This window comes from Coffea arabica, chromosome 2c (genome assembly GCF_036785885.1).
Source record: "Coffea arabica cultivar ET-39 chromosome 2c, Coffea Arabica ET-39 HiFi, whole genome shotgun sequence".
In the NCBI taxonomy this organism is placed as follows: domain Eukaryota; kingdom Viridiplantae; phylum Streptophyta; class Magnoliopsida; order Gentianales; family Rubiaceae; genus Coffea; species Coffea arabica.
Genome location: NC_092312.1, coordinates 10497509 through 10512000, shown reverse-complemented (window position 1 = coordinate 10512000; position 14492 = coordinate 10497509). Strand labels below are relative to the sequence as shown.

General features: G+C 34.1%; 1 protein-coding gene across 5 annotated transcripts; it reads left to right on the top strand.

The window, feature by feature from the left end:
- The first annotated feature begins 288 nt into the window (after positions 1-288).
- On the top strand, positions 289-12691 carry LOC113723242 (G-type lectin S-receptor-like serine/threonine-protein kinase At1g61550). 5 transcript variants are annotated; one of them, XM_027246414.2, is made up of 8 exons: positions 289-1171; positions 7180-8813; positions 8893-9003; positions 9265-9515; positions 9619-9829; positions 10443-10680; positions 11834-11984; positions 12108-12691. In XM_027246414.2, exons 2-8 carry the CDS (start codon positions 7508-7510, stop codon positions 12423-12425), a joined length of 2586 nt encoding a protein of 861 aa, XP_027102215.1. In that variant the 5' UTR covers positions 289-1171; positions 7180-7507; the 3' UTR covers positions 12426-12691. The 5 variants fall into 5 exon arrangements, with proteins under 5 accessions (XP_027102215.1, XP_027102214.1, XP_027102213.1 ...); XM_027246413.2 differs by having other exon boundaries at positions 9253-9515; XM_027246412.2 differs by having other exon boundaries at positions 9250-9515.
- The last annotated feature ends 1801 nt before the right edge of the window (positions 12692-14492 follow it).

The following is a 14492-nucleotide window of genomic DNA, read 5'->3' as shown; positions in this document are numbered from 1 at the left end:
TCTTTTGTTTTGTTTGGAAAATGAAGAAAAAAATATATGAAAATTTCAAAATTAGAAAAATAGTAGAGGTTCTTTTGTTTTAACCCAACCCAATTCCCCCCAAATCCAAACAAAACCCAAGCCAAAAGTTAAACAAAGCCCAAGCAAAAACTTCATAAAAACCCAAACAAAACCAACAAAAAGCCTGGAAGAAAAAGAAAACAAAAAGAGGCCCATCAGCCTATTTCTTTGCTTTTCTTAAAAAAAATAAAAAATAAAAATTCTCACGCAGCAACGAGGAAGGCTGATTTTCCTCTTGCATTTCCTTTGTTTTTCCTCCATTTCAGCATCAAACCAGCAACGAGGAAGGCTGGATTTTTGTTTTTTCTTTGGCAACCAAAATTCGTTTTGGCTTCTTATTTTCTTTCCCTCCAAGTTTAGCAAATACTTGGACACCTAATCAGCCACAATCTCTCAAGCAACAGCTGGCAAAACAAGATCAAATGGACCAAATATGGCCACAAAACCCTGGTTTCATCTCAACTATTATTCTTAGGGTTTTAATAGGTTTTATTTCATTTAAAAGGCTAAGGGAGAGTATTTAGGGAGGGGGAGAGGAAAAAGAAAAAATTTAGCAGCCATAGGATCTAGGAGAGAGGAAAAAGCAAGAAAAAAAAAAAAGAAAAATTTTCGCCTGCAAAAATTCTGGAAAAAAGCTGGTGAACAAGCCGTGTTTGGAGGGGCTTTTCTCCTTCGTTATAGATCTGATTTGAGTGATTTTTCTTTCTGAACTTTGGTGAAACGGAGGGAAATAACTTTTGTGTTGAAAGGTTTCGCTAAAAATCATCCTAAACCCTTCAAATCTCGGCCCAAACTTCGCTCATCAAAACATTTTTCTGCAAAAATTGAGCCAGGGCTGACCAAACAGCCCAGTTCGTCTGCACTTTCTGAATTCATCTGGCCTCTGTTTGGCGAATTCCTTGTTGTTTCATCATCTAAGATTGAAGTAACGAAAATTTTATTTTGAACATTCCCTGAAAAAGTATCTGAAACCCCTCGAAATTGAGCTTGAAATTGCATCTTCATCAGCACTTGGACCACTGCAGCAAGAACTTGCTTGGTTCATTTTCCGCATTTGGGAGCTCTTTTTTTGAGTTTCTCCACGTTGGTTCGAGTCCTCAAACATATTTAGGTAATTATAACCCTTTCTCTCAGTGGATCTAACTTTTTTAATGAGATTTTAAGCCATTACATGAGTTTTTATGAGTTTTGTGCCTTAGATCTCATTTTTCTCATGATTTATAGTGTTCGATGGTCATGTTTGATATTCAAATCAATTCATGAGATCATGGAAAGCATGTATATGAAAATATCCGGTCTCAAAAGTTAGAAAAAATGACTTCCGGCGACATACCGGCAATTTTGGCCGGCAGTTTTCCAGTTTCCGGCAGTTGAAAGCCGGAATATTCATACTAGCCGGAAAATTCTTGATATTTTCTCTTCTATTTTTGCTCCAATTATTTTTTTTTGTCCTATTATGTTTGATCCAATAGGATGTAAAATTGGGTATGATGTTGGGTTTGGAAAACGGGCCAAGACTTATTTTTGTTTGGATTTGCATATGGGTTATGATGCTTAGGCCCAACATTTCTTTTGTTGGATTTGGTTTTAAAAAATGATGGGCGGGTACTTTTTCTATCTTGGGCCCAAGAGATTGTTAGCGCAAAATAAAACAAAAATGGCCCAATAATGTTTTCTTAAGATATCAGAAGCGAAATTTTACAATCAGGCCCCTTCTCTTTTGAGTAATTTTATTTTGACCCTATAATTGTTGAATTCCTTTCACATAGGTCCTTATTTTAATGTCATTTTGGTCCCTAAACTTTATCTTTTATGCAATTTTGATTCTTTTTTCAAAAATCATAAATTTACCCAAATACTTTTCAAAATTTGCAATTAGGTCTCTAATGGTTTTGATTTCTCAAGTATGATTGTTTATCTTCTTTAATTGTTAATCATGCTTTGTTTAAATGCATTTAATGAGTAAATTTTAGGGATTTTATGTTCATTCATATTTCTTTGAAATAAATAAAGTGAATTTGCTATATTATTTACATTTTCTTTTAAATTGTTAATTAAATTAATTCATTGACTATTTTATTGGTTTTGGAATATAAATAGGATAAATTCTACCTCATTTAATCACTATTTCAAGAGAGGTCCTATTATTATTTTATATTTTTTATGTGCTCCTATGTATTTTTCTATGTGTGATTGCATGTTTTGAATGCTATTTCTTTTATTTACTCATTTTATCCATTAAGTTTCATTTTTTTAAATTTTTGACGATTATTTGGGAGGCATTTAAATGCCAATTTGTAATAAATAGGTGTCCAAGAAATGTATTTAGTTAAACCATGTAATAGATAGATATTATTTTTGTCAAAAAAATAATTAGTTAGATAAATATAATAGATATGTTTATTATTTCCAAAAATTTCCCTTTGTAATTTGGATTCTTATTGTAATAGTTAGTTTTTATTTAGGGAAAATCATTCAAAACGTCCCTCAAATTTTACAAGATGATTTTTTTCGTCCCTCACTTTTAAAAGTATAATTTTACGTCTCTTACAAATTCATATTGATCAAATTTGGTCCCTACCTAAGTTTCCAACTAGTTTTTGCCGGAATCCACTACGTGACTTGCATGTGATCATTTTTAAGAGCATAATTGTCAAATCAAATTGTTACATAATCTGATTCATAGTCCCTCACATTTCACAAAATGAATTTTTTCATTCCTAACACTTTACAAAATGAGTTGCTTCGTTCCTCACATTTCAAAAAATGAATTTTTCCATCCCTCATATTTTTAAAATGAATTTTTTCATCCCTCATTGATCATGTATACGAATGGTTTTTTTTTCCTATAAATCTACATATATGTCTATTTGATTTTACCTAAACAGTATGAATAACATGTAATTTATCTCCATTGGATTTTATCTAAACATGCTAATCGTAGTTATACACATGCTATTCAATAGATATATATATATATATATATATATATATATATATATATATATATATAGGGGTTTTAAACTAATAATTTTGTTTGAAACCCATGTATATATTTATATGATTTCACCATTTGAAGCTATTCAATATTTGTGACATTTCTCTTTTGATAATAATTTATTTATTGAGTTGTATAATAAGGTCATCTAATTAATGGGTCCTAACTCGAATTTTATAATTGTGCTAACAAATTTCAGTTTAAATCTGAAATTTCTATTCGACACTTTTAAAACCAACAGTTGAATTACTTGCCTTGTGATTGTGTTAAAATTTGAAAGTGTCAATCACTTATTTCTTTTTGTCATACTTGTCTTTTGTTTACTTTTTCTATCCAAATTTAATTCGATATAAACACTTGATAATATTTAGGATTAAATGTATTCTTTATTTTCAAATTTCGAATAAAAGAAAATGAATATAAGTGAAAAACTAACAATTTTTTAAAACCGATGTATATATCTATTTCATTTCACTTGATCAATACGAATAGTGTGTAATATATCTCTATTGGGTTAAATATCAAAAACCCCCCATGTGATTTGACTAATGTTCACTTTACCTCCTTATGGTTTGGAAACTTACAATTTAACTCCTTGTCATTTCAACTAAAATGAAAGTCTAATAGAAAACATCTACAATAATGGTATTTCTGTCAGACTTTCACTTTAGGTGAAATAACAGGGAGTTAAATTGTAAGTTTTCAAACCGTAGGAAAGTAAAGTGTACATTTGACAAATCATAGGAGGATTTTTGGTATTTTACCCATTCTCAAATGCACGAAACATTCTTCCAAGGGTTTGACTTATAGAGGGACAATTTTGACATTTTTCTTTTAGACATTAGTTTAGATGTTTTCCGTCAGACTTTTACTTTAATTGAAACGACGGGGAGTCAAATTGTAGGTTTCCAAACCATATGGAGGTAAAGTGAACATTAGTCAAATCACAGGGGGATTTTTGGTATTTAACCCTATCTCTATTTGATTTCACATGCTATTCGTATTGTTCAAGTGAAATCAAATAAATATATACATGGATTTTAAAAAAATTATTCACACACATGATCAATAAAAGATGAAAAAAATCATTTTGAAAAATGTGAAGGACGAAAAAATTTATTTTATGAAATGTGAGAAATTATGAATCGAATTATATAAAATTTGATTTGATAAATTTGCTCTTAAAATATGATCATGTGCAAGGCACGTGGTGAATTTCGATAAAAAACTCTTCGAAAATCTAAGTAGGGACCAAATTTGACCAATGTGAATTTGTAAGGGGCGTAAAATTATATTTTTAAAAGCGAGGGACGAAAAAAATTATTTTATAAAATGTGAGGGACGTTTTGAACGATTTTCCCTTTTATTTACTTGCATGTTTGTCTGCTTGTCTGCTTGTGCGCTTATGTGTTTATTTGCTTTTTCTAAAGTTTTACATCTAGATATTATGCCTATGTGCTATGTGTTCTATATGTTCTATATGTTTTATGTGTTTATTTGCTTTAATTATACTTTATATGTTTTGTTTATTTATAATAAATGCATGACGTCACTACATTAATCCAATACTAATTGTGGCTTTTCTTCTCGATTTCTCACTAGTTTAACGCTAGTGAGAAGTTGTAAAAATGGGTTAGTTCAATGTTAGATACTTTACGCCGTTTTCGCATTAGATTCATACCTTGTGTGACATTTATTGCATCTCATGTATTTTTTCCTATTTCAATTTGCATGACGTTTCCCCTACTATTATTCCCTTACCCTCTATATGTTTGGACCATGTTATTTAGAATTGTATTTCATTTTAAGAAATTAGAAGTAGACTTAGTCCATTTGGTTAACTAGATTAGGAAAGTCACCCCTCGAATATAGGAAATGAGTAAGTATGGCTTTTACCCTTATCACGTTATTACTCCTTTATAAAGAGGAAAATTGAGTCACGAATTTCAATTTTCCATACCCGTCGCGATGCATTCCCTTTTCTAGATTATGTATATTTATCTAAATATTATAATTTCCTTTTTTGAGTTTTATATTTTGTATTTTTCGTGACCTCTCCGAAAAATCATCCTTAGGCATCACAATTAATGTGATTGGTACTAATTAAATTTTGAAGAAACATTTCGGCCTTCTCAATATCTCTTATGTCTCCAAAATGTGATAAATTTTATAGGTTAGATTAGGAAAATTTTCGACTAAATTTTGTAACTGACAGAACTTGGTTAGGTTGAAAGCGCAACGGATCTTCTGTCCCACATTCTGTGCCACTCTCTGTCCCACTTTTTATTATATTACTATTTCTCCTTCATAAACATCATGTTTTAATTCTTGTTTGCTTCCTTAAGATCTAATAACTATTAATTAAGTAATACATAAAATTTAACAAACTCAAAAAATCAAAATACATAAAAAATGAGATTTTTTATGAATTTTCTGCTGTATTTTTTAATTTTCTATTATATATTACTTTTTTGAAACTGTTGTATTTATTTTTTACTGAATTAATAGTTATTGGATCTTAAGGAAGCAAACAAGAATTAAAACATGATGTTTATGAAGGAAAAATAGCAATATAATAAAAAATGGGATAGAGAGTGGCACAGGGTGTGGGACAGAAGATCCGTTGCGGGTTGAAAAGGTATCTTAAATCAAATCTTTGCTTTTCCTTTCTTCAAACACGACTTTCGAATTCTTTTCTTTTGTTTTCAAAGACTTGAAGTCATCTAAAAGAATTTTTATTATTTTCTCATTTAAAATATATTTTGGGTGATTTGGTACACCTAAACTCAATATGAAGTGGCGACTTTTATTTTTTCTTTACAAACCCCTTTAAGACTATTAGTGGTCCAAACCGTCGCATTTTCTAAATTCCATTTAAGACCCTTTTTCTTTATTTATTCCTAAAATAATTTTTTTAAAACACCTTTTTTCTATTTGTAAAAAAGGGGGCGTGACACTTTGCATAAAATCATAAAGAAAATTATGAAAATATATGCGAAACAACAGAATAGTCAAGTGGGTATTATAATATTAGCACATGCAATTTTAGAAAACATTTGGATCAATCGCCATAATTGCACTTGTTTTTCATCTATTTTTCACTTTATACAAAATTATAAGAGGTGATTTGAATAGCTTTGAACGTTAAAAGGGTCATGTGATAATATAAAAACACCACCGCTAGTAAATGATAATTTATCCTATATTTTGTAATATTCTGTTGACTGCAAGTCTGAACCCATTTTCTGCCATTGGAGTCTTTGGAGATCGATAAAACGACTGGACTGTTGAACAACAAAATTAAGACTGCGTTTCGACTTGTTAGCTTTTAGCAGTCCAACTTTGACAATACTAAGGGCATCTACAATGCTATTACACTTTGTGGAGTGTAATCTACATGCCACGTCAGCATTCCACTTTCTCCTCTTTTATTACACTTTCACTCACAATGAATTACACTCCACAAGGTGTAATAGCATGGGTCCACAATTAATCAAATATTTATTTTAATAATGCATAACTCATATTCCATAAATAAATAAAGTAATTTTTAAAACTAATTTTGTTATTTTTAAAAAATAAAGTACTAACTTTCATTAAATTTTGTACATTTTGAATTTTTTTATTTTCTAAAAATGATATTATTAATTTTTAAGTTTGAATAATATATCTTTTTCTATGTTTCAAAAATAATATATTATTATTTTTGGGAAGAAATTTCAACGGATTGGGAAGAAAATATATTGGGAAGAAAATTCAACGGATTGGGAAGAAAATATATTGGGAAGAAATTACACGCATCATATATGATGCGTGTAATCCGCATGACACGGCTCCAATGGGGAGCCGTGTCATGGAGGGGTGTAATGGCTCCCATTGGAGATGCTCTAAAGGAAACATCCGTTATTTCTGAAATTTAAAGGTCAAGTCTTAATGGTCAACTGGGAATACTGCTCGCAAATTGTCCGCTTCTTTCCCCTTCTCTTCTTTGCTGTTCTTTCTTCTGTGGTTCTCTTCCGAGTTCCATCATCAGAAAATATCAAAACATACACACACATACGGATAATATGCATATCTGTACATATATAGATACTTATATTTGTGCTCTAACATTTCTGCAGATTTGCTAGAAGTTGAAGTTTTGGTCGACTTAAAGCTTTTTCATATTTTTGCCTTGAATGGAACGAGTGCAGTTGCTTAGGAACTTGCGGTAATATTATCTGGGAAGGAATTGAGTCAAATCATGGTTATTGACATAACACCAGAATTAGACTGGATGATGATATCCGATTAAGCCACCTTACCCTGTCCGTAAGGGAATGAAAAAGTCAAATTCATTGTCTGTCATCAGGTTGATGTCGGGCGAAAGAAGAAGAGAAGAAGTAGAAAGGGGTCCTAAATAGCTCCTTTGGCCTAGAGAGACAGCACAGAGAACAGAGAGCACAGTTAATGGGGAAGTACAGGGATATCTTTAGCTTATCATTTCTTGTGCTTTTTAACATCCTCTTCATTTTACCGGCATGTTGTGCATCAAATGACACCATAACTCCATCCCAACCGCTCAAGGTTGGACAAACTCTAATCTCTGCTGGGCAAATCTTTGAACTAGGATTCTTCAGTCCAGATAATTCAAGTGGATTGTATGTTGGAATCTGGTACAAAATTGGTCCTGATCGTAGAATTGTTTGGGTTGCAAACAAAGGAAACGCACTCTTAGCTAGTGACTTGGCTTCAAGGCTGATAATCAGCAGTGATGGGAATCTAAAGGTTGAAGATGGAAAGCAAAACAGTGTCTGGTCAACAAATGCTTCTGTCTCATCAAATAGCTTTATAGCGGTGCTTCAAGATGATGGGAACTTCATCCTTAAAGATAACCTTTTAGGGGCGACTCTATGGGAAAGCTTTTCTGATCCCTCTGATACACTTGTAGCAACCATGCCACTTGGATGTTGCAGCAGGAGTGGACAGAAATTGTTCTTGACAGCTTGGCAAAGTGAGAACGATCCAGCACCTGGAAAGTTTGTTGTTGGACTTTCAGATGACAAACCAGCACAGCTTTTCACATGGAATGGTACAAAACCATACTGGAGATCAGGTCCATGGGCTGGATGGAAGTTCATTGGTGCAGTAGTTAAGGATTATGGGTATGGAAATGAAGCAAGTCTGACTCAAAACAATCAGAGGGGAACACCATCTCTGACTTTCACCCTTTTCAACAAGCCATACATTTCAAATTTGGTTATTTCACCAACAGGTGTGATGAAGGTAATGCATAAGGAAGGACAAAATGAACCATGGAAGGTGCATTGGGCAGCAATTCAAACTCCATGCGATGTATATGGAGCTTGTGGACCCTTCAGTGCTTGTAGCAGCAGTGGATCTCCAACTTGTGAGTGCCTAAAAGGGTTCTTTCCGTTGTCAAATGAGGAATGGAGTAAGGGAAATTGGACAAGTGGATGTTTGCGGCGTACAGAATTGATCTGCACTACGAACAGTAGCAACTTAACATCTAAAGCATCTAAACCGGATGGCTTCTGGAAGCTCATTCAGATGAAATTACCAGATCATCATCTGTTTCTTTACAATGAAGATGCCCAAGGGTGTAGCCAATGGTGCCTGAGTAACTGCTCTTGTTTGGCATATGCATATCCAGATGGAATCGGGTGTATGGTTTGGGTAACAGAGCTTGTGGACATTCGGCAATTGTCGTACGGTGGAGAGGATCTATATCTTCGGGTCGCTAATTCAGAGCTAGGTAACTGAGGTCTAGTCTGGACTTTTACTGCATAATACGGCTTTCCCATTCTTCACAATTTGTTTTATGTAATTTTCAGGAGTAAAAAGAAGATATACCGAGGTCATCATCAGCTGCGTAGCTATCGCAGTCGGCTTCCTCTTGGTCGTGTCAATATGTCGTGTTCAAAGATGGAAAGCAAAGAGAAGAGGTAAACATGTTTATCAATTAATCTCAGCATGTTCCGAGCTATTCTGGTAACATACTGACAGCAATGCACTGCAAACTAATATATTTGATCATTGACCTGCAAATCAGTATCAAAGATAGACTTAACCTCCCCTTCCCCAGCCAGAAATCTAACCATTCCCTTCCGAATCTCAAGCAAACTGATGTCAACAACTCAGGAAAAGTTAATCATTGCTGTTCTTTTATCCAATTATCATTAAAATTTCAGCAGTTATGCATACAGACACACATCTCAATGAACAAAATTCAGAGACAAGAAATTGGTGCACGATAAAGGGCTTCAGAAAAAACTGCAGAGTGGTCGGTCTCCTTCTGTCCGGGACTACGCGAGAGGATATCAAGGAAGGACCTGCCTCAGCCAGGGGGTCCTCGTCAGAGCTTTCGATGATCGATATTAATGTGATAAAAATAGCTACCAACAACTTCAGTGAAGCTAACAAGTTAGGTGAAGGAGGATTTGGCGCAGTTTACAAGGTAATTATCATTCCAAGCATCTGACCAAGTGTCTGGACATTTAAAATTAGCCTAAGGCCTGAATAAAACTGATCAGTAATTTGTGAAGTTGAATTCCATGTAGGGGAAATTAGAAGATGGACAGCAAATAGCTGTGAAAAGGCTTTCAAGTCACGCAGGGCAAGGCATGGAGGAGTTCAAGAATGAGGTCATACTGGTATCTAAACTTCAGCACAGGAACCTTGTAAGGCTGCTCGGTTGCTGCATTCAAGGACTAGAAAAGATAGTAATTCTTGAATACCTGAAAAATAGAAGCTTGGACACATTCCTTTTCGGTACATATTCTTCTATTGCCTCGCTGAAATATTTTCAACTTAAATGTTTCTCTTGGCATCTCTAACTTTAGGCTAGCAATTACAATGGTCAGTCGAGTCTCGATCGTTTAAAATTGCTGTGATTGTATGAACATTAAACAAGTGTAGACGATCACAAAACAAAAAAAGTGAAGTAACCTCAAGCACTTCCTGAATCCCAGGGTGGAGCCACCTTATAGTGGTGCACCATCTCGAGATTCTCGACTTTCAAGGGTCAGAATTATACAGCTAGCAGAGTTCTTATGTCGTCAGTTTCTTCGTATATGCACTCCCTCCCTAGATGTTCCAAAATTCCCTTCACCCTTTGCATTGCCTTTGTAATTTTCTCAAATTTCCTTCTTCCACTAGAATGCCCTCTAGAGAAACAGATCTTTTTCCAAAACTTATAATGGGATTTTACACTATTGGTCATGATTCCTCAATTTCTACTCATGTATTCGACTACTATTGTTGTTATCATTGGGCAGTATAATTCTACTTTTCATTGATGATTGAACATCTCTGGGGGTTAAGTACATGTGGACTGCCCCTTTTTCTTCTGATGCCTTAAAATGTCTGCGTGCATAATGGGCAGATCGAACAAAAAGGCTGGAGCTAGATTGGGCCAAACGCTTCAGCATCATTCAGGGGATTGCCAGAGGGCTTCTCTATCTCCATCGAGATTCTTGTTTAAGAATTATTCACAGAGATTTGAAGGCCAGCAACATTCTTTTGGACGATGACATGAATCCGAAAATCTCAGACTTTGGACTGGCGCGAACTTTCCGTGTCACACAGGAATTAGCCAACACTCGCAGGGTTGTGGGAACTTTGTAAGTCTTCTTTTTGCCTTTAGTGACTAGTCAGGAGATTCTGTTAATTCATGCCCACAATTCCCCTGTGCTAGTGTTCTTTTGTGCTTTTGTCTGCACCGGGGCTGGGATGGGTTTGGGCGGTTAGCCACAGCTATACTCCTTTTTACGATTTAGCATGCACTCACATAATTTTGTTGTATTTCATGATGTACAATAAAAATTATGCAAATGTATGTCAAATCATGAAACACAATAAAGTTACAAAATTATGCGAGTATATATTAAATCATGAAAAGAATATAACAACCAGCATCAATTGCACCTAAAATCAATTGTACCTACCCCATTTCATGGTTAACGGCTTTGTTTTCTGGATTAATTTCATCTTAGTACATTGGTGCAAATTTTCAATATAGTCCCTTGAGCTGAAAACTATTCAATTTGGTATTGACATTAGCAAAGCCTCTCAATTTGGTCTCTCAAATTGAGGAGGTCTTGTTTTGGTATTAAAAATCTTAATTTGGCCATTCAAACTGCAGAAAACAATCTCAATTTTATCATCCAATTTGAGAGAATTATTCTAAATTAATCATGTAGCCCATTTGGCACTGTTGAAAGCATCAAACTACAACATTAGTTGATTAAGCAAAGTTATTTTTAGCTGTTTTAATAAAATTATTAGTGTTTACCTTTTTTTTTTTATGATGATATTTGTGCGTGTATCTGCGGGTTTCTTGAGATTTTAGTAAAGAGCAATTTGAAGGTTTCATGAATGAAAAATACGTGCAACAAAAGAATGTCCTTTTCTTCACTTAAATTATTCAAGTAAAAAAAAAATTGATGCAATGACAAAAAACCCTTGGTTAGATTTTTTTTTTTTTTAGTTCAATTCCTGCACATTGAACTCTTTTTAGAATAAGTTTGAGGGAACCCAAAAAAATAAAAAGGGACGTAGTTTGAAGTTCATTAGCTGTCATTCCATTCATCAAGGACACAAGAATGCCCTTGATTCATAGAGCAGGACTACAGGTATATCGTCGTTTAGCGTCTAAATCCTATCTGCCATGTTAAAATAGAAATAAACTGAAAGATAATACCCACTGCATAGACTAATGTGCTTAAATATAGATGTGAAATATTGCTAATCTTTTCATGTTCTTTTTAATTGCAGCGGTTATATGTCTCCTGAATATGCCATGAGTGGGCAATTTTCGGAAAAATCTGATGTTTATAGCTTTGGAGTTTTGCTGCTAGAGATTGTCAGCAGCAAGAAGAACACAGGGTTCGGTTATCATGAAAAATATTTAAACCTTCTTGGTTGTGTAAGTGCATATTGCTTACATGTTTACTTATAGCAAGATCAGATGAGAGTTCATTACGTTTAACAAGAAAGACAAGCCGTCAAAAACGGTTTCTTAACATTTGGAAATTAATGGTTCTTTCAGGCATGGCAATTGTGGAACGAGTGCAAAGCTCTAGAGTTGCTGGATCAATCACTGGCAGATTCTTGCACCCCAACAGAGGTAAAGAGATGCATTCAAATCGGGCTTCTCTGTGTTCAAGACCATGCTGCAGATCGGCCTACAATGTCGAATGTAGTTCTCATGCTAAGCAGTTCTGAGAGTGAAATGGAACTTCCTCAACCAAGACAACCTACATTTACGTTTCAAAACTTGCAAGAATCCGATCGTTTTCAATCAGCTATTCGCTTATGCAATGGTTCCATAAACGAAATCAGTATTTCAATGGTTCAAGGACGATGAATGGTCGATTTACACGAGAGTCAGGAGACACAACAGTAACCTTAGAGGGATTACAAAGTTTAGCGCGTAGCATATGTTTTCCGTAAGCAAGATTCAGATTGCTTTTGGACTTAACCTGTTGAGCTACTTTTTGTATTTTTAGCCCCATATGTTTTTTTTTTTTGTGGGTAAAGAAAAAGAATCATTTTATTTTTGATGTAGAACTGAAGTTTATACACAGGGTAGCCCTTAAATAAAAAATTAAGGAAACAAATTAGTAGACCTTATCTAAAGGAATCCTCCACTCTAATGCAAGGTTTGGCATCCTCAACAACTTGTCATATAACTCGTTTGTGAAAGCTGAAGTTCCACTGTTTTGACAAGTAAGGGGCTGCTTGGGTTAAGCCTATTGGAATGCAATTTCTGCAATCATTTCTAAAAAATTGGACTTAGCTCATTCCCGAGCAAATTGGGAGGTTTTGGATAAAACCCTCAACTTATTTCCGACCAAAAACATTTATGATGGACCTACCCTCTCTTTCTCTCCATCACATGCCGCACCTTCTGTTCTTCTTCTTTATCAGATTTCCTATCTCTTCTACTTCATCATCTAGTCTTCATCTCTTATCCAAAATTTTTTGAAAAAAAAAATCTAATGTAGATCTAAATGGGATAGAAATGGGCAAATATCTTTAGCGATAAAGAGGAGTAGATTTCAAGTTAGGGATAAGAATTTGGTAAGAAGTAAGGACCAATTGGACAGCGACAAAGAGCAGTGGGTTTCGAATCTTCCTGGATAGGGAATTCTGGAGTTGAAGAGTCTTCTATTAGGGTGAATTCCTTGATCCCAAGTAAGTGGATTACAAACTCCCTTGCCTCTGCAATTTTCTTCTCTGTATGCAAGCTTTTATTTTCCTTCTTCTCTGTTTTTTTAGACTACTCACTGGCTAGCTAAAAATAAAGAAGGGAATCTGACACAATAACACTAACTGGACCAAAATACTATACTCTGGACCCATCACCTTCTCACTTTTATTCCACTCACGCTACACAACATAAAATTTTGCAAAAAAGTCTTCCTTCCATGAATTCATATTCTTTTGTCACAAAACGCAATGAGAAATTAATTAAGAAGATTACTTAGTACTTTACACATTATTTCCGCAACAAATACATTATTATTGGTGAGAATAATACATGTTTTTAATCCATGTATTTTGTTGTAATACATGTAATTTAATTCATGTACTTCAACAAATACATTATTTTGTTTTCTTTTTTTGGTGAGATAAATGTTAATGTCACTAGATTTGTCATTTTTATGTTTTTAATGTGTTTTCTTGAATTACGCATTCAATGGAAGCTCAGAAACAAAGGGTCAATCGATTCTTGATCTTTTGGTTATTTGTTCCATGAATACTGGTGTAGTTTGGGTGGGCTTCTGGTTGCCTTGTACCTGTTTGTAAAATTGTCTGCTTGAATACCTTTCAGTTTCATAGTTATTCGTACATTAGGATTTCGAGTTTCAACCATCAATTTCATTTGTTTATGCTTATTTATATATGTACATCATTGTGGTTACGGATGTATGATGCATGTCTAGGCCCTTTTAATAAGATCAATTGATATTTAATGCATTTGAAGATTTTGATGTCGTAATCTAGTTTGGCGAAAACTTACGTTTGGTTGTCATATTGTTATGTAGACAAAGATGTCACGTTTGCCTATTGAAAACAGAAGACGCAAAAAATATCGAAAGCAAAAAATATCGAGAGCAAAGCCAAATTTTATCGGGAATGATAATGGTTGTTATTGCACTGTTTATGATGTGGTACCAGTTAATATTCATTCCTCTCAAAAGTACAAGGCGCCAAATAAAATCAAAAGAAGAAAAAGTCACTGAGCGCATGCAACACTTATTCAATTTGACTAGGGAGAGTGATGCTTATTGCGTTAGTGAACTTCATATGGATAGACGAACATTTGGGATATTATGTGAAATGATTAGAGACACTGGAGGTTTGAAAGCTACAAGAAACATGTCAATAGAAGAAATTGTTGCCACGTTTGTATATGTTTTGGCTCACC